We start from the raw sequence: 27980 nt of genomic DNA, 5'->3' as shown, positions 1-27980 counted from the left end.
ACTAGGGTCAAAGGGTCAAAGGGTCAAATAGGGTCAAAATATCCACAAGTCTTATCAAAAACATGAATTATTCACGTTTTGTTCAGAGGTTAGGTTGCGAAATTGCTGGTATCCAGATTATAAATAATTCACAGGAGAAGGGTCTCGTCTGAACTCACAATCAAGACCAGTACAACAAGTTACGTATTTGACTAGGATTGGCTGAAATCTGGCTACTCCTGGTTCCAAAAACCTAGGACTCATTCCCCCTGCCTTCCTCAGGAGTAGTTGGATTATTTGCACACCCACTTGGCATGACTAGGACACTAGCTATTACCTACCTCCAAGTTTGGCTGAAACTTGGGGCCCCCCTCCTCCCGTTATCTAGACATATTGGAAGGGGTCTGGCCTCTCAAAAGACGCATAGGATACTAGTCTTTACTTCCAACTAAGTTTGGCTTAATTTGTTGATGCCTTCTGGAAGATACTGCAATGACAAAGATTTTGGTTACCCTTCATTCTCTTCCTAAATATGTTGATCATAGAAAAAGCTTTGTGACGTGTAAAGAGCCATCAGGCATCCAATCAGAAGAATAGTGACAATAATGGTAACAAATTAATTAGTTTATGTAATCATGCTTAAATCTAAACACCCTATAAGAATTCTATAAGAAACCTCTGGTATGGCATGGAAGAAAAAGTGCAAGGACATCACGGAAATACACGTTGTCAGTAGTCTAGCATAAATTAATACGTCTATGGTTTCTTTAAAAAAATAGCATATTGCAAAATATAGAAGATAAAAAACCGAATAGTGTTCAGTTTTTTAACTTGGATTTTGTTTTACTTCAGATAGATCAATTTTCAGGGAGCCCCTCCAGCAGGGAGAGATTTTCATTCAGCCACAGCTTATGGCCATTGTGTTTATTTTTTTGGAGGAAGAATCGAAAATAGAGGCTTGCAACCAGGATTTGAAGCTGACGATTATGATAACACGATCTATGTATATGACAGCAAGAAGTCTCAATGGTATAGACCCCTAGTGGATAATTCCTCAGTCTCCCCTATTGGAAGGCGAAGTCATTCGGCCTGTAAGAAATTTCTCTTCCCAAGATTTTTTAATAACATATATATATATATATATATATATATATATATATATATATATATATATATATATATATATATATATATATATATATATATATATATATATAATATATATATATATATATATATATATATATATATATATATATATATATATATATATATATATATATATATATATATATATATATAATATGATAATATATGATATTTATTGCAATAAAAGCCACTTTGGGCCATGGCAAAAAAAGGAAAATCACACAAAATAATAACATGATTATAACACTCATAGCAAAGTATGGTAGCCTACATAACAATAACAACGCAAAATTACAAAAACATAATAAAGCACACGATATCATTAAACTAACATAAATAGATAGATGTATGTTACATCAATCAAGGGCCATGACTACAAAAATAACAAACAAGAAAACAACTTACACACATACAACAATACTTTCCAGACTCACCCCACCCCTTTTTACAAAAATTTATCTCTATGTGACATACCCAATTTTATATACTTTGCTATCATTCTTATTGTCCCATAATTTTTTGATCCCATTACTGAAACCAACCACTCACTTGTCCCCACATTAACAAAAATAAATCTTTCCTTAGATCCTGTAATTCGGGACAAAGGGCCATGAAGTTAAGCAGATCCTCCCCATTTTCTCCGCACATAGGGCTTGAGTAAGGACTGTCCTTTACCCTTACCCTCCCTAAATCTGTTCTCCTTTCTCCAAGTGCTAGAAAATTACCCCTCCCTGATATATACCACTTAATTTCTTCACTATTTAAACCAACTTTAAAATAAACATCACATCCACAGACATCCTTCCATTGCCGGTAAATGCCGAGGGACACCGAGGCTGCGACTTCACACTGCCATTTCTGATATATATATATATATATATATATATATATATATATATATATATATATATATATATATATATATATATATATATATATATATATATATATATATATATATATATATATTTAAATATGTATAGTGGCTGGCTTCGCCAGTTCTTTTCTTAACATCCTTCCGAGCTCTCTATTATACAGTATTGTTACAGCATTTTAATGCAAGTGTATGAAATATGCATATTTACTTTCATTTGTTTCGGAATATGTACTTAGCTACTTTTGCTTCTGTGTATTTTAAACACGTATTTAAATATTTTCTTTCTGAATATAAAATACGAAACACTTTCAGAATGCACAAATCTTTGCAAAATACGCTACTTGTTCACTACGCTTTCGTGTCTCTGCCAGACATCTCTAATTGCCACTGATGTAGTCTAAGGTATTTTAAGATTTGGCAAGTTTCAAAACCCCGAAACGAAATGTAACTCCTGTTTTGCCAACTATTCTTAAGTGGAAATTCTTTAAAATCAAGAAAGTTTACGAAGGGAATGCTGCTGCCGGCAACTAGAGGTGGAGAGTGCCAAATAAAGATACCAGGGGGAGGGGGTACAAAGAGCCCGAGGGAAGCCTTCGATCCACCAGCAATTCCATTTGCATATGATGGCAAGGGAGTAAGTACCCGAAAAGGCTGAGGTACTCGTAATTTCAAAGAACTGAAAAAGAATCTTGGAGAAGTTAAATGTAGTGGTTCCTGTAATATGTAAATGCTTTTATGGACTCAATCATACTTGGGCTTGAGAGACAAACAAGATGGGCTTTTTGAGGGTAAGAAAAGTTTAATTTTTGAAGGTTTTAATTTTGTTACAGGTCAAATTAGACCCGCCGACAAAACTTTTTATTCCCTCTAGCTGCTGAAAGCATACTGGAATCAAGCAGTGTTGATCTATTCTCTTTCATGGGAATCAAGAACAGGGACTTGGAACCAGTTGAGCGGAGCAACTTGTTCCAAAATGTAAATTCTTTTTGTGATTCATTAACGAATCGCAAAGACGTCGTGTCTATCCTACAGTATTGGTCAGTTTCAAAAGCTTTTAGAAAATATAACACATGTATTGCGTCGTCTGCACCTGTCAAGCGTCCCTTCTTTGTCTACAGTTATTTACTTGCAAAAGAAATCTGGTGGAACACTACTTCGAAAAGCTGCTCCTGCTAAAGGCTAATAAATGTTTCAAACCAATTTCTTTGTCTACTGCTATTTCTATTTAATGGATACTCATCTACAGTGCTGCTATGTGGATGTTGGGTTTATTTCTTATGCGAAACTGTGAAGCATTTTAGTTCTTTGGAACGATCCATAGTTGCTCGAAGTTAAAATTGGAGCTGTTTTCAATATCAGTCGTTGGCTTTAAATGAACAGTTAATAACCGTAGAATAATCAAGAGATGGTGTTGCCTTTTTTATCTTCTCTTTTTCTTAGTTTTATACGAGGACCAGATATTCATTCTTGGCGGATTTAATAGTATCTTGGATCGACATTTCAACGATTTATGGGCCTTTTGTCTGAAAACAAATAGATGGCATGAAATGAATTGCTATGGAGAGCCAATCTCAATGCGAAGAAGGCACACAACCTGCATTGTTCAAAATAGAGCCATTACTTTTGGAGGAACATCGTAAGTATTCTTAAAGATAATTTTTTCTCGTTCTTATTCACGCTCTTTAAAAAGGAAACACTGCCAATCTGCTCAAGTGTTTCTAGTTCTTGCTGACTGCTCTCTCTCAGTTTCTACAAAAATTATGTTTGATGAAATGAAAACTACTTTCATTCATATAAATTTACGAAAAAAAATTCTAAAAGGATCTTTTTCAAATAAAAGTAAAGAGCCATATCAAAATCTAAAAGTCATATTATAACTCACGCTTAAAACCAACCTAAATTACTCTGGATGAGTAAATGAGGCCCAAAATGAACAATAACTAATATAAATAATCGCATTAAACAAAAAGATAACTGGTACTGACTGCTGTGGATGAATGTATAAATCCTAAAACAAACAGAAATTAAAATGAATAATTGAGTCAAACTTAAAGCGAGCAGAAATTACCACAAATAAGGGCAAGGTTTACCGTCCTCTTTACCTCTTCAAAGGCGTAAGTGTCATTTGCGCTTTTCTGAAAACAAAATATAGATAAAATATCGTGTTTGATTATATATGTTTTATACATTTATCAAATACATTTTATATGTTGTGAACACTGTTTGATCATTTTAACCTTAAAAAACTAAGACTGGTGAGACTTATTGGAATTAACATCATTATGTTTTAAGGATATAATCTTAGGCTATACACAGGACTTTTCTGATTTTGTTAATTTGTTTTTTCATTCTGTATTTACTTCTAATTAACGGTTATAAAGCCAAGTAAGCCAAAGAAAGCCAAATAATGCCACAAAATAAAAAAATAAATAAAAAATTTATGTTTAACCTTAACGTTTTGTTAATAGCATAAGGTTGCATTTCGAAAGATCGTTGGATGGTAAATCGCATGGCACATTTACCTTTCAGCTAGCAAATTAATCGGAATTCTGACAAATTTCATACCAAATTTTCCTAAACCGAAAATTAAATCATCAAAAGATTATGCACTCGTAGGTGCTCCAGTGTGAGGGAAAGTGTTTTGTCTGCCCCACCCTTCCCTCCCGCGGATGGCCCTTAATTGAAAAAGTATGCAATGATATTAATGAGTTTTATATTTATTTTTAACATGAAAATACTTGTACAAAAAGAGGTTACCACAAAAACCTTAAAAAGCTTTATTTCACTTAAAGCTTCAACTCTATGCTATTAATAAAACGTCAAATGTGACCTAAACTTTAGGCTTCTGCAATATAAGCTGGAAACTGCGAGGGAAACGAGAACAACTTTTGATCTTCTAATCAGCAGTGATTAAAACTTGCTCAAAGGCTGTCCATTGATTTTGGAAAACAAGTGCTTAAGTGATATGTTTTACTAAAAGTTAGTTGTGTGGGGTTAAGTTGGATGGGTTCGATTTGAACAAGGATTTGGTCAAACTGGGTTGAGTTGCAAGGGGCTGAATTGAATGGGTGTTAAGTTGACCAGGGTTGAGTTGTACGGGTTGTGTTAAACAGGGTTGAGTTGAATGGGAGTTGGTTTAGATCGTATTAAACTAAACATGTTTGAGTTGACAAGATTGCATTGCATGTGGTTGAGTTGAATGGACGTTTTGTTGTACCAGCTTTGAGTTACAGGGGTTGAGTTGATTGGGACCGAATTACATCATGCCGCTATGAGATTAATGTGCCTTCTTATATTTGATATGAGGCCTATAGTAAAGATCCACAAGGCTCCAATGTGTTCTTATTAATTTTTTCCAGAGCCACTTCATATGGAAAGGGGTGATCCTATAATAATCGGAGGGGGCTCATTCGATTTGAAATTGAATGTTCAAGTGCCTTTTTTAAGAGCCAAAAGTGGCCGGAGGGCAACCAGCTCTCCTCCCATGCCCTTTTACCGAAACTATCTGATCAAATTTTGAGATAGCAATTTTGTTCAAAATAGTCCAAAGGTCAAATATGTGTGTTTCCGGGGTTGACATAAAGCCCCACAGCCCCCGGGGCAAACACTTTAAATTATTCAATTAGCCCGTATTTACATGCAGGATGGTTATCATTAGGAAAAGGGGAAATTTTTTATTCTGGCTGTGTCCGAAAATTCTAAGGTTGTTAAGGTTAAACATTGGGGGAAGTTGAGGGTTATTTTGGAAAGTGGTTGGAGGGCAACGAACTCCCTTCTTACGCTCTTTTATCTGCCCTTCCGTGAAGAAATCCCATCAAAATTTTGAAGTATCCATCATGTTCAAAATAATATTAAAGTCCAATAACTGGGCCTTACCCTTCGAAGGATTATAGGATGGCATAACCCTTCAAAGGCCTTGGGGCAAGGGTTGTAAGTTATGCAGCGCTGCCAGTTGTTTATATATGAGTTTGGTTGCTGGGAAAAGGGGAGCATGTTTGTTCGTATGTCTCTAAAAATGCTTAGGTTATTAACTTAAAACTTTCAGTAACTGTTGAGTGGAATGTCAAACGAAATCACAAGACGCTATATGCAGTATAGTTTTCAAAAGGATGAATCAGCAATATCTAAGCAACGGCTGAAGGTATTACCTTGAAATTTTCAGGGGATGTTGAAGTTGCCTCCGCCGCCTTGCTCATTTAGATACCCCCCCCCCCCGTCAACACTGATAGAAATTTTGAAAGCTATTTTGTTTCAAACAGCCAAAAGTTCGTACAATTACGCCTCCGGGATGCCCTACTTCCGATAGCCCCCGGGGCAAGGAATCTAAATCATGTGATTTATCAATTTTGCATGCAGGATTCATCATCAAAAAGGGGAGTAGGGATGTTTAATCCTGGATTCCTCTGAAAAGGCTAAAGGTATTGAGGGGAAATTCTGGAAATGATGAAGAGTATTTCGAACCAAATCAAAAGATACTATGTGCATCTATATCTAAAAAGGTGTATCCGTAATATACATCTTTTCTTCCGTTCCGTTTTCTTTTCTTACAGTTTTTGCTGTTTCTGCTTTCCTTCTCTTTCCGTTCCGTTTTCTTTTCTTACAGTTTTTGCTGTTTCTGCTTTCCTTACTTGCTTACTTAGGTCTTCCCACGTCGGCTGGCGTATAAGGTGACAAATTTGCCTCTCCCTGACGACCTCTCTTGTGCTTTTGACCAAAGTTCTTCGAGTGAAGATCTCAAAAGCGCAGCATCCTTCTCAAGGCATTTTCCTAGTGTTGTCTTCTGTCGCCCACGTCTTCTGATGGCAGAAGGAACCCAACATCACACGTCGTGGAGTGTGTGGCCCTCACCCATCCGCACAATGTGACCCCAATAACGCCATCGGTTAGTCACAATTCTATCGATCACGAGCGGCTGCTTTCTCTTTACACGAATAGAGATCTTAGTGAGCTTATGAGTCCACTAGATACCAAGGATGTGTCGAAGACAGATGTTCTCAAAACCCTGGTTTCGCTTATCCTGGTGCTTAGTCAACGCCCAAGATTCGCAGCCTTACATTAGTACCGAGAGGACGTTACTATTTAAAAGCCGGAGATTGAGCTTTAGGGAGTATGCTCGATTCCTCCACACATTTCTTAGTTTATTGAAGGCGCTTCCTGCGCATGCAATGCGTGTGGTAATTTCCTGGTCAAGGCTACCATTATATGTAATGACACTACCAAGGTACTTGAACACTTCAACCTCCTCTAGTACATCAGATCTGATTTTAAGCGGTGGGGCAGGTAGGGTATTGGCGCTGTTTCGTATGACTTTTGTTTTCTGTGTACTGATTGACAGACCAACTCGCCCGGCCATACCGGAGATTATATCTATGTTATTCTCTAGCCCCTCTTTTAAATGAGAAATGAAGGTATTTCATCAGCAAAATCGTGGTCACAGAATGTGTGGTTATGGTTCAGCTGAATTCCACCTCTAAAATTACATATTCGAATTACATAGTCGATGAGAATAGCAAATAACACTGGGGAGAGGATACATCCCTGGCGGACACCAGACTTCACACTGAACCGTTTGGTAGGGTCCCCATCATCGGTCCGTGCAGCACATAACTGATTCCCGAATAGCCTGACAATCAAACAAACTATCTTGTCGGGGAATCCATAATACCGAAGTATTTTCCATAGTGAGTCTCTGTGGACCGAGTCAAATGCTTTCAAAAAGTCAATGAAGGCAACAATAATCTCAGTCTGCCATTCGTTTGCTTCATCTATGAGTACCCTCAAACTAAATATCAAATCAGCGCACGATCTTCCTGGTCGAAACCCATGTTTCCTTAAAGTCATTTTTCTTCCTTTTCCGTGTTTTGGTTGCGAATAGCATCATAGCGGATCTAGCAACTTTTATTGGATTTGAGTAATTCGCCATCTAGAGAATAGTTCTGTCTTTACGTGTTCTGAGAAAAATGTTTGCCACTGTAAAAATTTATCCAGCATTGAAGGAGTTTTATCACTAAAGTAACTGAAGCAGTCTAATTGGATTTGTACCTTTTGGTTAGTATTGGTTAATACATAGTTACCTGGTTGCTCAGTGAGTAGTCCCTAGACAAAGAGGTGTCTCTAGTAAAGTATTGACGCGAGGAGCAGCACTGGTAAAAATACGAAAGCTGGTTAGATTCATGAAAGTGTACTTCAGATCCTATGACCTTTTTGAGGCTATCTGCTTGACATATAATCTTAGCCTATCCATCACAAAGGACATGAAATTTTTGATGGAACAGCTCCCCTACCAATGATAGAAATAAACACAGCAATGTGCAGTCAATCGTGGAAGCGGTCATTGAGGTTCTTTGCCCGTTCAAACAGGCAACGTTGATAGCTAGTGTGTATACTTGTGTCGGTAAGCAAAGTTGTGCTGATGATTAAAGGACTTTGGTGGTTTTGTCAGACTCTGGATACTAACACTATGGCTGAATCAGTCGATGGCATGAAGGAATTATTAGCTCTTCAGCTCAGAAGATATGATTTGGCCAGTCCTAAACTTAATATGCTACTTTCCACAAGAGCTTTTTGACCCTTAAAATTTACGAAAAAATTAGCGATATAGACAGAGATTCACCTCGTCAGTCCGTCTCCTCACTTTTCGAGCAGTTCATTTCCGAGCAGAGATGTACAGAAGAACTCAATTAAATCCAATTTAACTCCGTATCTTTCCCAATTGACGTCGCTCCTACCAAGGTAGGGACTAACCAAAATGCGTCCACTACTCCAGATCAATAAGACAGTAAGACAGCTTGTTTTCTAAGTTTCTTGACACGACTGGACTTCGGATGAACTCTTAAAGTGCTTCAAAATGCTAACATTATAAGCACTGCCCACGTGGCAGCAAATATTGTCAGCGCATATGAGGAAAGAGTTCCTTTTTCTTGAGCGAGAGACGAAGATCAGAAAAACAAATATTTCTGATCCGCTAGAAAGTTTGGACTAACTACTTTTACACTTACCCGGAGTTAAGTGAAATTGAATGGTGGTATCTCCCAGTGCCTGCAACTCCAATACCCAGTGAGAGTGCATTTATTATTTATTGGTACTTTACGCATAAGCAGAGCTCACGATGGTTTTAAATGTTAAATTTTAATTTATGTGTTTTTTTTTTGTATATTTGTCTTCATGTATATTTGGTCTTTTGATATATTTGGGTCTTTTTGTAATCTTTTTTATTAATTTATATAATACCGACTCTGAACTCTCGTATGCCTAAACAACTAAAAAAAAAAGGATAAATATCTGCTAAAACGGGCGTTTTTCTTTTAGTAAAAACAGATTGTTTTTTTTAACGGTTCTGTTTTAGCCAAAAACAGAATCTGTGCCGGAACCTAGTTCTAAAACTCGCCTCAAGTTGATATTGTTCGATGATATCATGCTCAAGACTCCAATACTTCGATACTATAAAATAATTACTTTTACAGAATGTTTATAGTAATAAGCACAAGTAAAAATTTTACCTGTACACAAGAAGAGGAGCCCTTTTCGGAAGATTGGTTGAAATGATCCCCCTCCACTCTGGAAAAATAGTACCTTATAAACTTTGATGTCGTGTAGTCATCGTGCACAGTCGTAATGACTGTGATGAAACTTTCAGGGCATGTTCAGGGGGATGCCCGAAAGTGGTTGGGGTGCTGCCAGTTCCTCTTCACTTACCCTGTTTCGATGCCCCCTCCCCAACACTGATTTAAATTTTGAAAACAAAAAATTGTGTTCAAAATAGTTGAAAGGTCTAATAACTATGCCTCTGTGGATGCCAAGCCCCCTAACAGTCCTCGAGGTAAGGGTTGTAGATTATGTAATTTGCCCATTTTCTACGTACAGGATTTAACATTGAGAAAGGGGATATGTTTGATCCTGTGCGTGTCCGAAAGAGCAAAGGGTGTTAAGGTGAAACTTCAGGGAATGTTCAGGGGTATGTTGACTGAATCGAAAAACACGAAGTGCCTGCTGTTTTTCAAAAGGGCACTTCAGTAACATCTCAGTAACGGCTGAGGGTATTAAGTTGAAACTTACAGGGCACGTTGAAAAGTGGTTGGAGGGTAAAGGGATCCTCTTTCCTTTTTGGATACCCCTCCCCCTTACCACTGATAAAAATGATGAAGTAGCCATTTTGTTTGAAATAGTAAAAAAAAATCTAATAATTATGTCTCTGGGGATGCCATGCCGCCAGAACCCAGAGGACAGGGTTGTTAATTATGCACTGTACCCATTGTTCCCACGTAGGATTTATCATTGAGAAAACTGGGAATGTTTGATCCTGGGTGTGTCAGAAAGGCTAAGGATATTAAAGTGAATCTTCAGGGAGTTTTTAGGATGATTTTAAACTAAATCAAACGACATTGTGTGTATCCAGATTTTCAAAAGGGCGTATCTGCAACATAATAGGGACAGCTAAGGGTATTAACTTGAAACATTCAGGACCACTATTGCTTTTACTACTCTGACTGCAACTGCGATTACTTGCGACTGTGACTATGACTGCTTGTGACTGCAGATATGACTACTTGTATCTGCTACTATGGCTACTTGTGACTGTGAATAATAGCGGGTCTGACTACTTGCGACTGCGAATACGAATGCAAATCGACTGTTACTATGGCTACTTGTTACTATGACTGCTTGTGACTGTGACGACTTGTAATTGCGAGTATGACAACTTGTGACTATGAATGCGACAACTCATGATTACAAGTCCTGGGACTTGCGACTGTTACTACGACTATTATTAGTGTTATTACTACTACGATTGTGTCTGTGACTGCAAATACTATTGTAACTTCTACTATTACAATAGAAACTGTTGAACTAAATCAAAAGAGTTTAACTGCATCCTGCTTGTCAAAATGGCATAATGAATCACGGTTGTAAAAGGGCTTACCTGCAATATCTCACGAATTGATAATGTTATTAAGATGAAAATTTCAGGGAATATTTAGGGGATGTTGCACTAAATCGAAATTTGCTAGATGTAATACAAGTTATGAAAAGGAAATATCTGGGAATATTTACATTGATCTCAGGAACGGCTACAGGTATTAAGTTGAAACTTCCATGGAATGCTGAGGGGGATGTTAAACAACAGCAAAATATGCTATATCCATCCAGGTTGTCAAAACGGTATATATTTAATACTTCAAGAACAGTTAGGCAGGATATCAAGTGAAAAATTCAGAGAGTGTTGAGAGGGATGTTGAACTTGAAGAAACTGTAAGCATCTCAGTTGCTAATGAGCGTAACTACAATATCTCAGGAACGGCTAATGGCATTTAGTTGGAGCTTTTATGGAATGTCGAGGGGCTCGCTTAAATGAATCATATGATATAAATTAGAATTGGATATTTAATTCCTCAGATGAAGACGCGGAAAATTGTAGAAATATTCATTTTATTGACGAATAATAAACTTTGGCAATATAAAACGAACAGAAATTAATTTTTAAAACTCTGAAAAATGAGTTCTTCACAGAAATGTAAAGAGGCATATTAAACTCAAGACTATAAATAAATCTTCAAATGAGTAAAGATTGAATTGAATATCCACGTTGAATTGAGTATCCACATACCTGTTATATATATGTTTGCTATGATCATTTATTTTAATTTCTGTTCGTTTTGGGTTTAATTTATTCTTTTATAGTAATTTCCGGTCATTTGGATCATTATATAAATTTATGTCTACTGGTCTTAGGTTTAGTATGGCTCTTTACTTTTCTTTGAAAAATTTATTTTTAGGAATGTTTTTTTAATTAATCAGAAGGTAAAAACTAGCCTGAAGAATTTTTTCAACGTTCTAACAGATTTTTGAATAGAAGTGTGAAATCGGAAAAATGGAAGGGTATATTTGCTTTGGCTAGTCAATAGATATATGTATATAAAAAAGCTGGCGAAGTCTTTCATTAAAAACAGGAAATGCAATTATTGTTTTGATTTTACTCTAGTTGTAGGAGTTATGGGTTATTATATTTCTTTGTGTTGGGTGTGATCGTCTCTCACTAGGTTGCTAGCTACCGCTGCAACACGGATGAAAGTTCCCAGAAACCAGTTTCTTTCGTCATTCCCTTTCTTCGGCCAGGTCACTATTAGAGTATGCCTGTCTTGCGAGGCTTTTTGAATACACTAAACAATAATATCGAATCTATTCAGACAGGCACTTTAAGGATTATTCTTCTTAATGAGAGAGGGAGCGGATTCCTTATTCTTCGCCCAAGTGTCCATCTTGTGGTCAAATTTCTTTTTTCTTTCCGCCCCATTGATTTTTCTTTTATTATGTTGTCTTTTTACCCTTTTCTCCGTCTTTCGTTCTCTTTTTTAGTTTATTCTAGTTTTACTAGTTTTAATAAATTAAACTTGAACGTAAACAGTTTACTAGAATGGGGCGGTAGCCCTCATCTCACATTTAAGAGGGCCTTTGATCAAACAGGTGATGTTTTATTAGGATTTTTTTTTTTGCATTTCTCCCGTAAAGGATGGTCGTGGATGCCTGTTGGTATCTCTTTTTTCATACAGGGATGATCATACCCACTCAGTGGTCGTGGATTGTTACGAAATGGTTCATCCGAAAGAAAAGTAACAATGCCCTATCTAAATAGAACAAGTAGTTGGGCCACAGCGAAGTGCCGATTCCTGTCTTCATGCCTCCCAAAAAACAACTGTGATCCAAATGCAATTAAAATAGCCTCCTGGTTTGAGAATATACTGGTGTGAATTGGGCATTCATCCATAAGCATGCGAAGTAGGGTGGTCCTTATTTTTTCACTTCAGAATTATAAGCCTCCCACCCTGCCATTTTTGTCTACATCAAAAGTTAACAACATGGGCAAAAAATTTTCCAAATTGGTCAATATTTAGGGTATGCTCAATTCAAGTAAAGTTTAGCATACAATTGCTATAATTCTGCTTGGACAATGTTTAATGCAATCTTAGATGCACTTAGGAAATTAATTCAGTAAACAAAATTCAATGAGGACATATTATATATAATCAATACTAAACTAATCCAATCATTATTTTGTTAAAAGAATCATAATGACTGGTTAAAATACGTCACTGGCATAGCAAACATCAAACATATCTTTCGGTAATTGATAAAAAATTACACACTACAAAGTCATGCTGGGCCTGGGCTGTCAGAGGTTGTGGCTAGCCCTTGAAGGATTGTTGACTTGTTAGAATCAGGAAAACGTTTGCGATGCTCTTTAACTACTTGCAGAGCAAATTGCATCTGGTCTTCATTTTTTGTTAGCATCAAATTGTAGTCCTGCATAAGGGCAACTCCACGTTCGGCTGTGTCATTCACTACTCGTAGTTCTCTGACGATTGCTTCAGCCTTCACATAGGATTCATTATCCACCCAGGTCTCAGGATCTGTAGACAAGAAACTATCTGGAATGGAAAGGATATTGAAGAAGCTCCTTGTATTGTGTGTAACAAAGTCCTGTAGATTCTTGTTGGTGACTGTAGTTTTTTTCCCAGTGATGCGCTTCGGTGGGCCCTCTGTTCCTTCATGGCAGAGTGTTTCGACCATTGCTCTTTTTTCAGTTGCATCAACACCCCTGTCAAAAATGCCAATCCTATCAGTTCTTCGCTAAGATACCACAGCTGCCCACACAGTTTCTTCAGTGCACCAGTTGTTGCTGGCGATCCACAAGTGAGGAGACTCTTCAGAAGCATTAAATCATTGGCTGGTGCTGCTGTTGGCAAAGGAGAAAGGAACCATGATTTAACATAACTTCCTACACCAAAAGCACAGAAGTTGCCCAGACCAGTGATTTCATGATCTGTCAGCTTGAAGCCAGAATCTCTGAACATGTATATTTTCAATGCATAAATCAGTCGTGCCATGAAACGAGCACGATGAAGGGCTCCTGGTTTCCTGAACATCACACCACGAGCCAGAAGGCCACCAATGAACAGCAGGGAAAGCTCGAGGAGCTCACGGTAGTCTTCACGTTGGTGACAAATACCCAGCTGATCAGTCAGAAAGGTCTTCATATCATCCAGGACATCAACAAGAGCTGCAGCAATGACCGGAACCTCAACACCAGGCTTGTAATCAGCATATACAATGTTTGGCCAAAAGGCTTTGAACCATTTGAACAGCTGGATGTCTGGGCCACTTGAAGGTCCCATTGTGATGCTGAATGCCTCTTCCAGCATTAATTCATGGATGTGGTGTCTGCATGCAAGATGCAGAACTTTTCTACCAAGATGCTGTTCAAACAGAGTACAGGTACCATTCATTTGGCCGGTATTGCTTGATGTTGCATCAAAGCTGAGAGCCTTGATACTGTCTACAATGCCTCAGTCAGACACTGTGTCCATCATTGTACCTGCCATGGCTTTACCAGTAAAAGGAGCCAGCTTTGGGATACGAAGCAGCTGTTCTGTTCCAGATCCAGATACAATTATCGGCAGTTGTTTAACTTCTTCATCTCCAGTGAAGTCTTCCATAAGCTTTCCATCCCAGTGAAGAACCATTGGCTTCTGGGGATTGAAATCAGACTTCAACTGAGATGAAAGTATGACACCATGCTTCTGACGGTAACGTCTTATAGATGATCTGTTGATACTGAAATCCGGAACATTGTGACCTGTCGCTTGAATTATTGAGGCAATGATATGAACTGCTTGCCTGTAACGTGTATTTGTGTGGTCTAGGGATGACAGGAGTGCAGGAGTTAAAATGTTAGTTCATCCACGTTTTCGTTTTGGTGTACATGGTTGTTCGGTGGCTTCACTGCCGATTCTTGGTAACACTTTCATATCTGCATCATCATTACTAGAAGACGAATCAGTAGACTCCAACAACACAGTTCGATCCAGATTTGCTATGTCAAGTTGCTGTTTCGTCTTCAAGTGAAACTGGATTTTTTGTTTGTTTTCGTGTACTTTCTCCTTTTTTGTATGTGACATGTAAACCCCTGCCATAACCCCTCGCCTTCCTTTTTCCCGCTGGGCCAACAAGAATTGCTTGTCTTCCTCAATTTTGATGAGCTGTAACGCTTCCTGGTGAGCTACGTCAAAGAGATCATTGAAAGCTTCCTTGAATTCTTCCTCATTGGCTATCTGAGTTGCTGTCCTTCTTGCTTTGTTTTTCTTCAACCCTTCCCATCTGTGCACTATAACTTCAAGTTGGGCAACTGCATGATCACTCCGGCGTATGGGTATTCTGGCTTTCTCCCAGAACATTTGAACGTCCTTAATTACTGATACTGCTGTCTCATGTTTAGTCTTGTCTACTTTCAGCTTTGTGACTTAGAGCCTGAGAACATCACCAATCGATGGCAATTTTGAACCATATAGATCTTCCAAAGCTGAACCAAGCAGGTACGCTTCCTGTTTACTGCGTGTGGATTTGGAAATCGCTATGACTGACTGTAAAACAAAACATTTTATGTGTACTTTAAAAATTGTTCAATCCGTCGGAAAATTACATAGCAGACAACATTGAATCAAAAATAGCATTGTTCTAATAGCAAATTAATAACAAGTCAATTTCAAATATTAATTTATGATATCTGACTAATGACAAAATTTCAGTTATAAAAACAAACATTAAATGTAAATTGATATATTCAGTAATTCACCTTATATTGTCTTATCCGTTTGGTATCCTATGCATTTGTAATCAATCTTTCTCTAAGAAAATAGAAAATTAAACAATACTAAAGGTGTCTGCTGCAAGAATATTTAATCAAATGTAATAATAAATCATTGATTGATTCAGTAAGTAAATGTTGAAGTTAATTTTAAATAGTGACATAAACTTCTGTAGTTTTACACGAATATATCTGCTAGATTTGCAAGAAAATACACAGACACCTAATTGATTATTAATATATTACCCTGAATCCCTTTAGTTACCTCTTTATATAACACATAACACCTGTTTTGTGTTAGAATTCACAATAAATACACAATTAACTAATAAATATATGCCCTGAACCAATGATTTTCTTTATATACACCCGATTTCTATAACATTCGAGTATAATCAAAATTCGGGTGCCTTGAGCATACCCCAAACATGAAGTTATCCTAAAAATATATGACACTTTTTTTTCTATCATAGAAGAATAGTTTAGGATGGTGGGAGGCAGGAAAAACAAAAAATATTTTTTTGATATATACATAAGGACCACCCTAATGCGAAGTCCTTAAGAAATTTATTGCTATTATCTATATAGTAAAAGCTAGCGGTTGTAAATTTTTGCATTTAGCCTAATAATTTAAATCTGAAATAGCTTATTTTTGATCACACACCACTTTTGTGTTATAATTTTCCAAATTTGCTTTCTTCGTTTTTATTTAGGCTATATGTATATATTAAATTTTATTGTTTTAAATTTGTCTTAAAACAAAAGAATATTCCCGTTGTTTATGAAAGTTTCCAAATGTAGTTTTTTATGTTTAATTAAAATATCTAATCCGATTTTTAAGTATTCGCAGTTTCTGTGCAATGTTTTTGTTGAATTTTGGTGTTTCAGAAAAAAAAAATTCTATTATTAGGTACCCAGAGAAAACATTTTTTTTTTTACAGTATAAAAAAAAAATAAAAACGTCCCCAAAAAATCATGGCCGGTCATGTCACTTCTTTTTACTTCACTACACAAAATTAATATTTGACTGACCGTATCTTGACCTTTATTATTTCATTTGTTTATAGTTTTCTTACTCTTACCTCCCCCTATCTTTTTCTTTTCTGCTTTACATATTTTGTTTGTTTTTTAGTCCTATTGGTGGAGAGATATGGAATAGATTAATCGACCTCGATGATTTGATTGTTCTTGATTTCGGTAAGTTTTAAATCCTAACTTAAAATGCTTCTTCTTTTTCTGTTTAAACTTTTCCTAATTTTGTTTCTGATTTTTCTACTAAAATAACAATTACCATGTAATTTATATGTGCAGTTTCAAGTTCCATATAATTGAGCAAAAAAGATTGTATTTAGTTAGATAATAGAAAAAAAGCTGTGCATATTGCTAATACCGAAGTTGCCAGATTTCACGGTTTCAATGCAAGGGTGCATACAATTCAGGCCAGAAAGTTCCCGATTTAACGGCCGGGTGGCCACATTTTATGTATAAACGTTCTAGACGAATCTTGGAATTACCTAAATTAGGTCATAATACTACCAATTCTTCCCCCAAGTTCTAGTTGGTTTAACCAATTTGACCAAATAATGGACCTGTTTTAACTTCGATGTGAAACCACGCACATTCTGTTGGGTTAATGTAAGAAGGTTCAAGTCCAGGGACGGTGCGAAAGGATTCTACGAGATGCCAGTCTGGTCTGAAACTTTTATTGGTTGAACAGAGAAATACTCTTTTTTAATGGTTATCCTAACACAGCCTATCACCTCCAGAAACAGGGATTGCATTCATATGATAAAAGACGGTGAAATAACCTTATATTGATCCTCTATAGGTCGTAAGATCAATCTACCTATAGGGTCAAACTGCAAAATTTAAGTCTTTAACGGGGGTTTGATAACTTCTGTTTAACTAGCTAACGGATTTAGCTACAGGTTTTGGAATCGCAATAGCTCATAGAAGTTTAGCTTTAGAAGTTTTAGCTCATAGAAGTGCAATCACATGGGGGGGGGGAAGGTAAAAGAAAGGGTTTTGGCTCTTCATATTAGCTATGAAGCGTGAAAACTTCATGAAATCCAAAATAACAATACAATTCTAACTTTGCTGTTTTTAAGAGTCTTTAATTTGGTGTAATTTCCCGTATTTATTGATTATTACCTAAATATATATTAAATCCTACTTGTTAAATAATTATACATGATTGGTAATTATGTTTATTGTATTCTAGTGTATTTTTTTTTCTTTTGCAGCACCTTCACTTCTCACGCTATGTCTTTTGAGCGTGAAAAATTATCCTTTAGAAGTTCTTGATAGTTTGCCTAAAACAATCAGGTAAGGACCTCCGGGAGTTTCGATTTTCCTTAATATTGCTATTTACGATTTGATAAAATTAACGTGCATAGTAGCAACTATGCCAGTTGTTAGCATAGTTGCAATCTCGCAAATCGATGCGACTTTTTTTTTTATTTTGTTCAAGGTCCATTTACAATAAGATTCAATTAATACCGAGATTTATCTAGAACCATTTTGAGCCAATCAGAATTTTCCATAGAGTTTTTCAACCAATCAGAAATTTTGTGAAAAATCAGATTGGCTCAAATTAGCGCTAGCTAAATCTCGGTATTATTAAAATTTTTGCCTTGTATGATTGAAAACCTTACAAATCGATTCTACTTTATTATTTTTTTTTTTTTGTTTAATAAAGTTAATTATTAGTTTAACTTTATTGATTCTACTTTAAATTGTTAATTTTATTAATTTAATTATTTTAACTATATCATTTTAACTTCATTTTTTAACAGAGCTACTTGATCTGGTAATAGTTATTATTATTTTTGAATTATTGCCGGTTAATTTAAAAAATGAAGGGAAAATAGAGTATAAAAAGGACGATGCAACTATGGTTAGTTGCAAGCGACTAACCATAAAGTAAGTGCCAGAGAAAATTAATAGGGAAGCTACGTTTCAGACTGCGATTCAAACTAGCATGTTAATCATTAAAAAAAAATTATTTACATAATAATTTTTTTTTTTTTATATATAGGGCAAGGAGAATCATTTATAGGTTACATATACGTATGTATATATATATATATACCTATATGTATATATATATATATATATATATATATATATATATATATATATATATATATATATATATATATATATATATATATATATATATTTGCATGAGGATAGTTGGAATGGGGTTGTCGGAGGGGGGGGGGGTAGTCCTTTCCCATTTAATAGAGGACTCGTGTTATAGAAAAGTGTTGTAAATGTAACACAGAAATTTTAACATCTTCCTTATCCGTAACAATTTATGTTTTTCTTTGGTAGAATAATTTTTAGAAAACTAGAAATTGTTATTTTAATATGGGCAACCCCATTAAAATCATTATTTAATCTTTTTCTTTTGGCTTCATAAATTCGTGTAAAAAAATGTTAAAATTACCCCAAAGAAAGTGAAAACTCCCCTCCACCCAATGCGTAGTGGTGGGAAATATTCCCATAACTTCTCTAACCCATGGGCTCATTTGGAGAAACAACACGTATTTGCAACTATGTTTTATACATGAAAACTTGCATTGGCTTCATGTTTTGGTTTTCTGCTGCCCTATGAGTGAAAAAAATCCTTTGTGGACAAAGCAACAACAAAGCAAATACTGAAGGATGATTTTGAGTGTCGATTTTAAAAGGGAAAAGGAATCCTTTTGATTTATGGGTCGTCCAAAAACCGTCATTCCATGAATGTGAAAATGCATGTTAACCGAAAATAAGTCAAGATCTAAAAGCTCATATGGAACTTGTTTTTTGGGGCAAATGCCATACAAGGCATTGGAATGGACTTGAATCTTTAAAATACACTTCTAAAACCCTAGCCGCTGATCCGTATCGTTTTTAATTGTGACCTAGCCTCATAACCTAATCGTGACCGTGACCTGTAGGTGGATCCCAAAAATTTGTCCCTTCCCTCGCGGTTTTCAGATTAATCATTGGCACGTGAGACCATAATTGCAGGCATTGGCCGAGTTTGGCTGAATTCCACCACTGCGCCCACTATTTAGGCTGATGGTAGAGATTTTGAAACCCCCAACCCTCCTACAGAGGTTGAATCAGGTGTAGAGCCAAAAGGCGGCACAAATATGAGCTTAACTATTTCTTTTCACCAAGTTATGTTGAGTTTGTGTGTCGTTTTCTAGTAAATTTGCTCATGACAAGAATTTATGAATCCTCTTGCTTATTCCTCACTGAGTTTGAATTGGTTTCCAGATTTCAAAAGTGTGACAATAACCCTTTGACAGATGTCCGTGCGACTAGCCTAGGGGCCCCTCTTTTCCTACATATGTGGGACTGGTCTTCGGACCTTCGAAACGCATAATTAGGACACTAGCTGTCACTTTTCGTCCTAGTTTCGTTAAGATACAGCAAACAACTAGAAATTTTCGGAACCAGTTAAAGAAACTTGATTATATAACAATGAGTAACCATACCCCGTAATTCAAGGCTACACACAGTACTCCTTTGCAGATGCATCACTATAAGAAATTCCATGCACGGATTACTACTAATGCCATCTTTTTAAGAAACATCGGAGACTTATTCAAGATGCTGTTTTTACAAGTGAAGAGCCAACATAAAAAGTAATTTATAGCTGGCATCAATATGATAAAACAATTAACTTTTTCAAGTCCCTGTAACAGGATCAAAACCAAGTGGCTGATTAAATAGAAAAATATGCTGGCTCGATTTGTACATATACCTGAATTAATCACCTGACAATGTCTCCGTATTGTTTACAAAATTTATAAAATAAGTCCTGTTTGTCAAAAATTACTGAACAATCTTGGCTCACTTTGCACCCGATGCATTTTTTCACCCAACTGTGACATGTGCTACGTCAATCTCTTGACACATTAGACAACCTCAGATGAAACTGGAATAATGGTATAATAGTGTAATTAGCTTCTTTGAACAATACTACCTTGGGCCGAAGGAAGAGCAGAGGCAGAGAATAGTCCTGTTTCTCCCGTTCCTATCGTTGTGTGTCTTTTAGCTAGTAGAAAAACTTTCATAGCATTTAAAACTTTCAAATAAGTATAAAATGAAATATAATACAGACAAACACAAAAGTCACCCACGCGCTTTCTTTCAGTGAAATTCTGTTTCTGTTTCTCAAATTTCTGAATCGTGCCCTCAAAATTTATTAGAATTTTTTTTTCAAAAACGTTTTTACCTATTAGAGAAGTTTCACTCACTATTGTTAGTTAGCTTGTGGAAACAACTTAATATCTTGAAAAGTTAATGTCATTAATTAAAAGACTTCATTTGTAAATACAAAATTGAAAAGCGTAAGGAAACGAAGCAAAGTTTCACTCAACCAAAGCGGGGTGTTTGGTGAGACTTAAACTTTTAAGAGAATTAAAAGCAGGTGTTGTCCTTCTGATGACTAAATTTGAATATTTAGCAGATAAGTTTTACTGATAAAATTTAACAGGTAACTTACTTGGCCCCAGGCATGTTTATCTCATTTATAAAGACAATATATTTTACACACAAGGCCTGTTAATTACCTGAACCTGAGCAAGTTTACTTCCTTAGAACATTGATCCTTAGAATAAAAGATTAGGTAGCTCTTCTATCTCCTCTTAAATAGTTTGTCATTTATAATGATTGAGGCTGCCTCTAGATTATCAGGTTTAGAGAGTTTGTATGCTTAGCACGGTTTCTGCTTTGTTTTACTCTGCCAACTGAAACTAACCAAACGAAAGTTCAAGCATTCTATGTAGATTCAAAAAGTGCTCAAGTACCAAATCTTTTGTTAATTAGTCAACGCTTAAATCAACTCAAGATTTTCAAAAATTCCAATTTCAAAATTTAAAATTGTAATAGTAGCTTGGAATTTATGGTAGCCAAAACCTGTTAAACGTCTTTTTAAACATATAACATGGTTGAAACTTCTCGTTAAAGCTTTTGGAAGTCCGTTTTTTTAGGTTTGCTTTCGTTCTAGGAAAATCCCTCTTATTTCGCTGCAAGGGTATTTTATACTTGGGCGCCAAAATTCAACTTAATTCCATAGCGTGACAGGTCAGCGAAATGAAGATTTTATAAAGTTTGCCTTAGAAATATAATTGGAAATTTTAAATTTCCAATGGAATTTAATTGGAAAAATTACCACCCTTGCCTCAAGCAAAAATGTATTTGCTACAATTCCTCACTAACTTATCGCAGCTGAAAAAGTTTTATTGGAATGTTTACTTGTTGAAGTTTGGTACGAGACTGCATGTATTTTAGAACGCCGAAAGAGGTTCTGATTTTGAAAATATAGTGTTATTTTTCTTATTTATTATCTTCACAATATTTTTTGAATCCTGTGGCTCTTTATCCACCTTTGCATATCAACTAAGACCTATTTCACTCCCTTTAAATTTTGTAAAATCATGTTTCGTTCACTTTTTTGGAAGCTATTTCAAGGTTACTTGCAGCAGGTTTCTTTTATATTCGGATGCACTCTCTTTTTCGCATGAATACATATAACTTCTGAGTTATATCCTTCTTCTCCTCATGTGTTTCAACAAATTAGAGCTACAGAGTTTTAATAACATTACACGATTGACCTTTCTTTTTCAGAGACACGACAGGATATTTGTATTGAGAAATTCTTGGGGATTTAGACTGTGAGACTCTAATGATATCTTTCTCCTATTCTATAATAGAACTGGATGTTGCCCTTGGTGAGTTGATCTAGGTGAATGTGTGGCACTGGACAAAGCTGCTTTCAGGTACTTTTGCCCATAGCTGTCCTCCTCAAGCAATAATAGCAAGGTATTTGCTTATCTTGTCGCCTTGATACACAGTAGTGAAAGGAGAGAGAGTTGTTTAGAAGAAGATGCGGAGATGTTCTTGCGAAAGGAATTTATTAACACCACATCAAACGAGCAGTTAATCTTTGGATGCGTTACACCCCCCCCCTAGATCTAAACTAAATGATTAGAAGTGATGTTCAATTGTGCAAACCTATGCATAGCGTATCAATTGGGCCACTTGAGTAGATAGATGATCGAGCTGCATGGTAGAAGGCTTTTGAAGCTAAGAATTACTTCCAGCTTTATAGCGCAGAAGGATTTTATCATATAGAGGTGAGCAATCTGGGAAAGATCCCATGATAAAGGATTTCCCAGGAAACGGAGTTCATCAAGTCTCTTGATGGCTCGATTTTTGAAGATAAACTCTGGATAACGATGCATGACTTTTAATTAGGAGGCCAGTGATTTCTTTGTTTTTATGGCATTAAAGCTGACTATTTTTTGAATTTCAGGAGATAAGGTTTATTCCTGAAAAATTTCTTGTCACAATCCCAGATGGGCCGAATTCGCTGTTTCGAGTCAATAAAAACATACACACACATAAAAAACGACCAATACAATAGGGCTAGTGAGGACGAAAATGAAATTTTCAAAATGTCGAGGAGGTTGTATAAAACGTTAAAATAAAATGCCAGAAACAGTTAAAAGTCACAAGATTAAAAGGGAATATACCAAACAAAAACACAAATATAAAATTTGGTCTCGTGACAAAAAAAAAATACAAAAGACATTTAAAAAAAGGTAAAATTTTGTGAAATAAACATTGGACAAATAGAAGGTAAAATGAGAGTTGGTGGCAGGAGGTTCACTTATTTGATATATCAACTATATATGGTACGAAAGTTCTTCTATATCTTTCAGTGGAAAATTTCATTGGTGTAAGGAGGGGAATTTTTCTTGAACAAGAGAGGTGAGGTTGGAGGAGAAAAATTGACTAGGGAAAAAGGAATTTGTTCGGGGGTTATAGAGGGCAAACTTTTATTCTCGTTTGGTTGAGGGTGACCAGACTCGCTCTCCGAAGAAGGGAGATATCGGGGCCTCATCCTCATTGAAGATAATTCTTAAGCAAATTTTAAGGACGACCTCTAGTTTGTCTCCCGGCATTAGCAGAAATACCAGGATGACAAACAGGACATGCGTACTCGAAAATTGTGCTTACAAATGGGATGAAAATCCTCGAGCAATGGGATTTGTTCCAGGATATCCATTTGGCTACTATTTAAATTTCTGAGACGTGTGTCTAAAACAGTTCGATCGTCAACAAATTTCCTTCTATCCGAGAAATCGATACCAAGGTCTGCGTAAATGGTCCAGAGGGGGGGGGGGAGGTATATACATGTCGTCAACATAGTGATGTGGAGGGTTTTCCATTTTTCTCCAATGTCTGTTGTATATTTCCGAAGAAGTTTGGTATCAGGGATCCTGCCTGGCAGAACCTGCACCCTCACTGCCTTTGTTTATTGAAGGTGAACAGATTCGCTCTCCGAACAAGGGAGATATAGGGGACTTTACCCTCATTGAAGATAATTCTTGAACATCTTTTATGGGCTGTCTCTAGTCTGCCTCCTGGCATTGTCGAATTTGTCATGATGACATACAGGACATGTGTACTTGAGGATTGGGCGTGCAAATAAGAGGAAAATCGTTGAAGAATTGGATTTGTTCCAGGATATCCATTGGGCGACTTTCTAAATTTCTGAAATATGTGTCTAACACAGTTAGACTATTTGTCTGAGAAATCGACACCAAGGTCTGCGTAAATAGTCAGGGGCCGTTTTTAGGGGGAGGGGAGTAAATATCTGTCGTCAACAAAGTGGTTTAGATGGTTTTTCATTGTTTCTCCTATATATGTTGTATATGTGAGAAAAGTCTGGGCGACAATTATCCTACCTCGTGTGACCTGCATCTTCAGTGCCTTTGTTTAATGGATTGATACCTAAGGATAAACTTGACCAAGATCTCGAACTTTGTCTGAGGGCCTGGAACAATATTCCCATCTTCTTGAAACAAGGAAGTGGCTCTACGTTTGAGGATTATAACATGTAGATTAAATTAATCTCGAGTGTTATTAGTTTTGAAAGTATATGTCCTGTTCAGATAAGAAATAGATACAAGGAGAGTATTCAAGGCACCTTTTTGTCGCTCCCAATTTAATTAAATTTCACTTTCACAGTTTCTTTGGTTGTTTTCTGGAGATTTTGTCTCTGGAAATTTCAATAATTAGTATGCTTACTTTCAAAAATATTATTGCCTGTTCTAAATTGTAATGCTCTGCTCTAATTTGTGATGTTGTAAGATTGTTGTAATGTTGTAAGATTGTAATGTTATTCGCAGGTATCAACTTCACTGCATCACTGTTCCGAATAGAATCTCAAGAGATACTCCATGGACTGGATGAGACCGTTTCACTATCAACACACTCAAAGAAGTTCTGAACCCATTGCTACATTAAGTTTTTTCTTTTGTATGTCTTTACGATTTGTCAATAAAACGCATATTGTTAATGAATCGCGCTCTGTTTCTTATATTTTCCATGATTGTCAGACCATTGCGAATACCTTATGCCATGGATATGTTACTCACTACGCTATAGCGTGGATATAATGCAAAATATGTTGCTCGATTATTATCTTCTACAATGTTATCCGTAAATTGCTAGTCTGTTGACAATGCATTGTCGAAAGAATTAAATTCATTACATTCCCATTCAATATGATATTTTTTATAGATAGATTTGTAATATAGATAATATAGATAGATTTGTATTGACGGGAATTTTGAAAATGATATCTTTAGTTTTGATTAATGTAGGATCATATTATAGCCTTTAGATTGGTGTCACCTCAATTCTTGTTTGGCATAATTTAGGCTCCTTTTAGGCTGAAATTTATAATTTGTTTCAATATTTGTTCATTTAAGCTCTCATTTATCGAGTTCATTCATTTGTTTCGTGTAAAAAATGAAATGACAAAGATTTCATTTTACTATTATTTATTTATTTATTTATTAATACACATAACGGTAAGCTAAAAAGCTTGTCGTACTAATACAATATATTATAAAATGAAAGGCAACACAAAGGTCTAAACTGAAAAGGCACTTGTGTAAAACTGGCTATCAACCAACATATTCTTAAACGATTCAACTGATCCGGCTTCAACAACTTCTGGCGGTAAATTATTCCAAGAGTCTGTGACCCTATTAACAAATGAATTATGTCCGATTTTCCTGTGGGTTCTTGGTGGGTAAATTTTATAAGGATGCTGTCGTGTCAAGTGGTAGTGGCTGAATTCGAAAAATTTTCCTACCTCAATATCGTCCACGCCTTTGATTATTTTGAATGTGTTTATGAGGTCGGTACGACGCCGTCAGAAATGCAGTGAAGGAAGTTGGAGCCTAGTTAGTCTTTGTGCGTAAGGAAGGTGTTTCAAATAAGGGATCATTTTTGTCGCCCGCCTCTGAATCTTTTCAACTCGGTGCTCGTCTGTTACATTCAGAGGAAACCAAACAGAAGTATTATATTCAACAACTGACCGAACAAATGATTTATAAAGTAACATAAAATTCTTAAGATTAAACTTCCTGAAATTCCGTTTTAAAGTGAGGAGTTGGTAATTAGCATTTCTTACTACAGTCGAAACATGTCTATCAAATTTTAAATGTGTATCAAAGTGAACACCGAGGTCGCGTACAAATTCTTCTGACGGTATATGTGAGCCAGATAGGGAGTATGCACGGCTGGGCTGATTTTTATTCCCGTAATGAAGCACTGCACATTTTGATGCATTTACAAACATCGAATTAGATTCGCACCATGGTGTTATTGAATCAAGATCTTCTTGAAGCATAGGCTCATCATCGGTAGTTGCTATTGGTCGGTAAATTTTAGCATCATCATCAAACAACTTCACTGACGAATGACGAACACAAGATGGTAAATCATTGATGAAAATACAGAAGAGTATAGGGCCGAAGCAACTATCCTGGGGTACCCCACTCAGGACATCAATTGATTGAGATGCTGCTTCACCGACAACTACCTGTTGAGACCTACCACGCAAATAATCAGCAATCCAATCAACAGTTCTTACACCAACATTATAGAGTCGACATTTTTCAACTAGAGGTGACATTGAAACTTTGTCAAAAGCTTTGGCGAAGTCTATGTAAATGCAATCAAACGGTATACCAAGATCAGCATAATGCTGAAAATCAACAATAACTTCCAGAAGCTGAGTGTTGCAAGACCTTCTCTTACGAAAACCATGCTGGGCAGGATTCCAACGATTATTTTCATCAAAATAAGTTTGGATTCTTGCAACAATCAGCTTTTCCATAACCCGGCAAAATATAGATGTGATGGAGATCGGACGGTAATTTTTAAAATCTGATTTTAGACCGGCTTTGTGTAGGGGTTTAACCATTGCTTTCTTCCAACCTGAGGGACAGGTACCTGTTGCAAAGGCCTTATTGTACGGGAATATAGGAAGTTGTGCAATTACATCAGCTATCTGCGTTATCAGAGTGTTAGGAAATCCATCTATATCTGGGTACTTAAAATTACCAAGATTTTCCAGTATTTGATGAACCTCTGCAGCACCAAAGTCTATATCATGTTATGCTTTGATTTGAGTCAGCACCAACCAAGCAAAGAGCGTTTTTTCTTTTCTTATTACTTTTCCTGCATTGTCATTAATCTTGTAAACTAAATACGATTAACTGAAGGGGATTGCATTATAATCAACGCAATAGCATTGACTTAGGAAAGAGCTATGTCTCTTAGGAAAGGCGCTTTATATTGAACAGATTGTCGTATAAAGTTGAGGAAGGGCTTACTCAAACGCACATACTGAGTTTTTGGCGTATTTTCATAGACCTATTATGATCGAAAGGCAAACTTACTTTCCTTAAACACTTCGTGTGCTTCTGGGTGCTCTTGTCGCAATAGAATCGGATCATAATTCTTATATAGTCATTGTAACCAGACTGACCGACAGGCCCAAAATGTACGTCAGTGAGGGATACCTGCAGACCGAAAGGGGGAGCGGTTACCTCCAAGATTTTCTTGACCACCTATCTTTCATCAAGCGCACTTCATTTTTGAGAATACTTTCATGACATTTTTGAACTCGATGTCGCCCTTTGTTTGTAGATTAATTATAAATACTTCTAATAAAATTGTTTCTCAAAGAAAAGTAAAGAGCTGATTTAAACCAAAGGTGAAAAGAAATAAAGTTGTATAATGATTCAAACTTAAACTGATCGTCACTTTCAAAGAATAAATGTGAATAAAAAACTACAGAAATTGCATTGAATAATCAAATCAAACCTAAAACGAACAGGAATTGCCACAAACAGGACAAGAGCCAACGCCCTCTAAGCCTCCTATAAGGCAGAGCTTTATTTGTGCTTTACTGAAAACAACTGTTATTTCAAGCAGTGTCTTTTTATTTGTCATAACATCAACAGCATA

General features: G+C 36.2%; 1 protein-coding gene across 1 annotated transcript in view; it reads left to right on the top strand.

Moving 5' to 3' along the window:
- LOC148956434 (kelch domain-containing protein 3-like) overlaps positions 1-25009 on the top strand; it is a 60765-nt gene extending 35756 nt beyond the window's left edge. Inside the window, exons 5-9 of the mRNA XM_089095321.1 lie at positions 848-1070; positions 3446-3641; positions 16777-16841; positions 17888-17969; positions 24842-25009. Coding sequence (XP_088951447.1) covers positions 848-1070; positions 3446-3641; positions 16777-16841; positions 17888-17969; positions 24842-24905 — 630 coding nt within the window. The 3' untranslated portion in view covers positions 24906-25009. The remainder of the gene's footprint in view (positions 1-847; positions 1071-3445; positions 3642-16776; positions 16842-17887; positions 17970-24841) is intronic.
- The last annotated feature ends 2971 nt before the right edge of the window (positions 25010-27980 follow it).

This window comes from Artemia sp. Qi Xiang Cuo, chromosome 1 (genome assembly GCF_049724085.1).
Source record: "Artemia sp. Qi Xiang Cuo chromosome 1, ASM4972408v1, whole genome shotgun sequence".
NCBI lineage: Eukaryota > Metazoa > Arthropoda > Branchiopoda > Anostraca > Artemiidae > Artemia > Artemia sp. Qi Xiang Cuo.
This window is presented reverse-complemented; position numbering and strand designations above follow the sequence as displayed.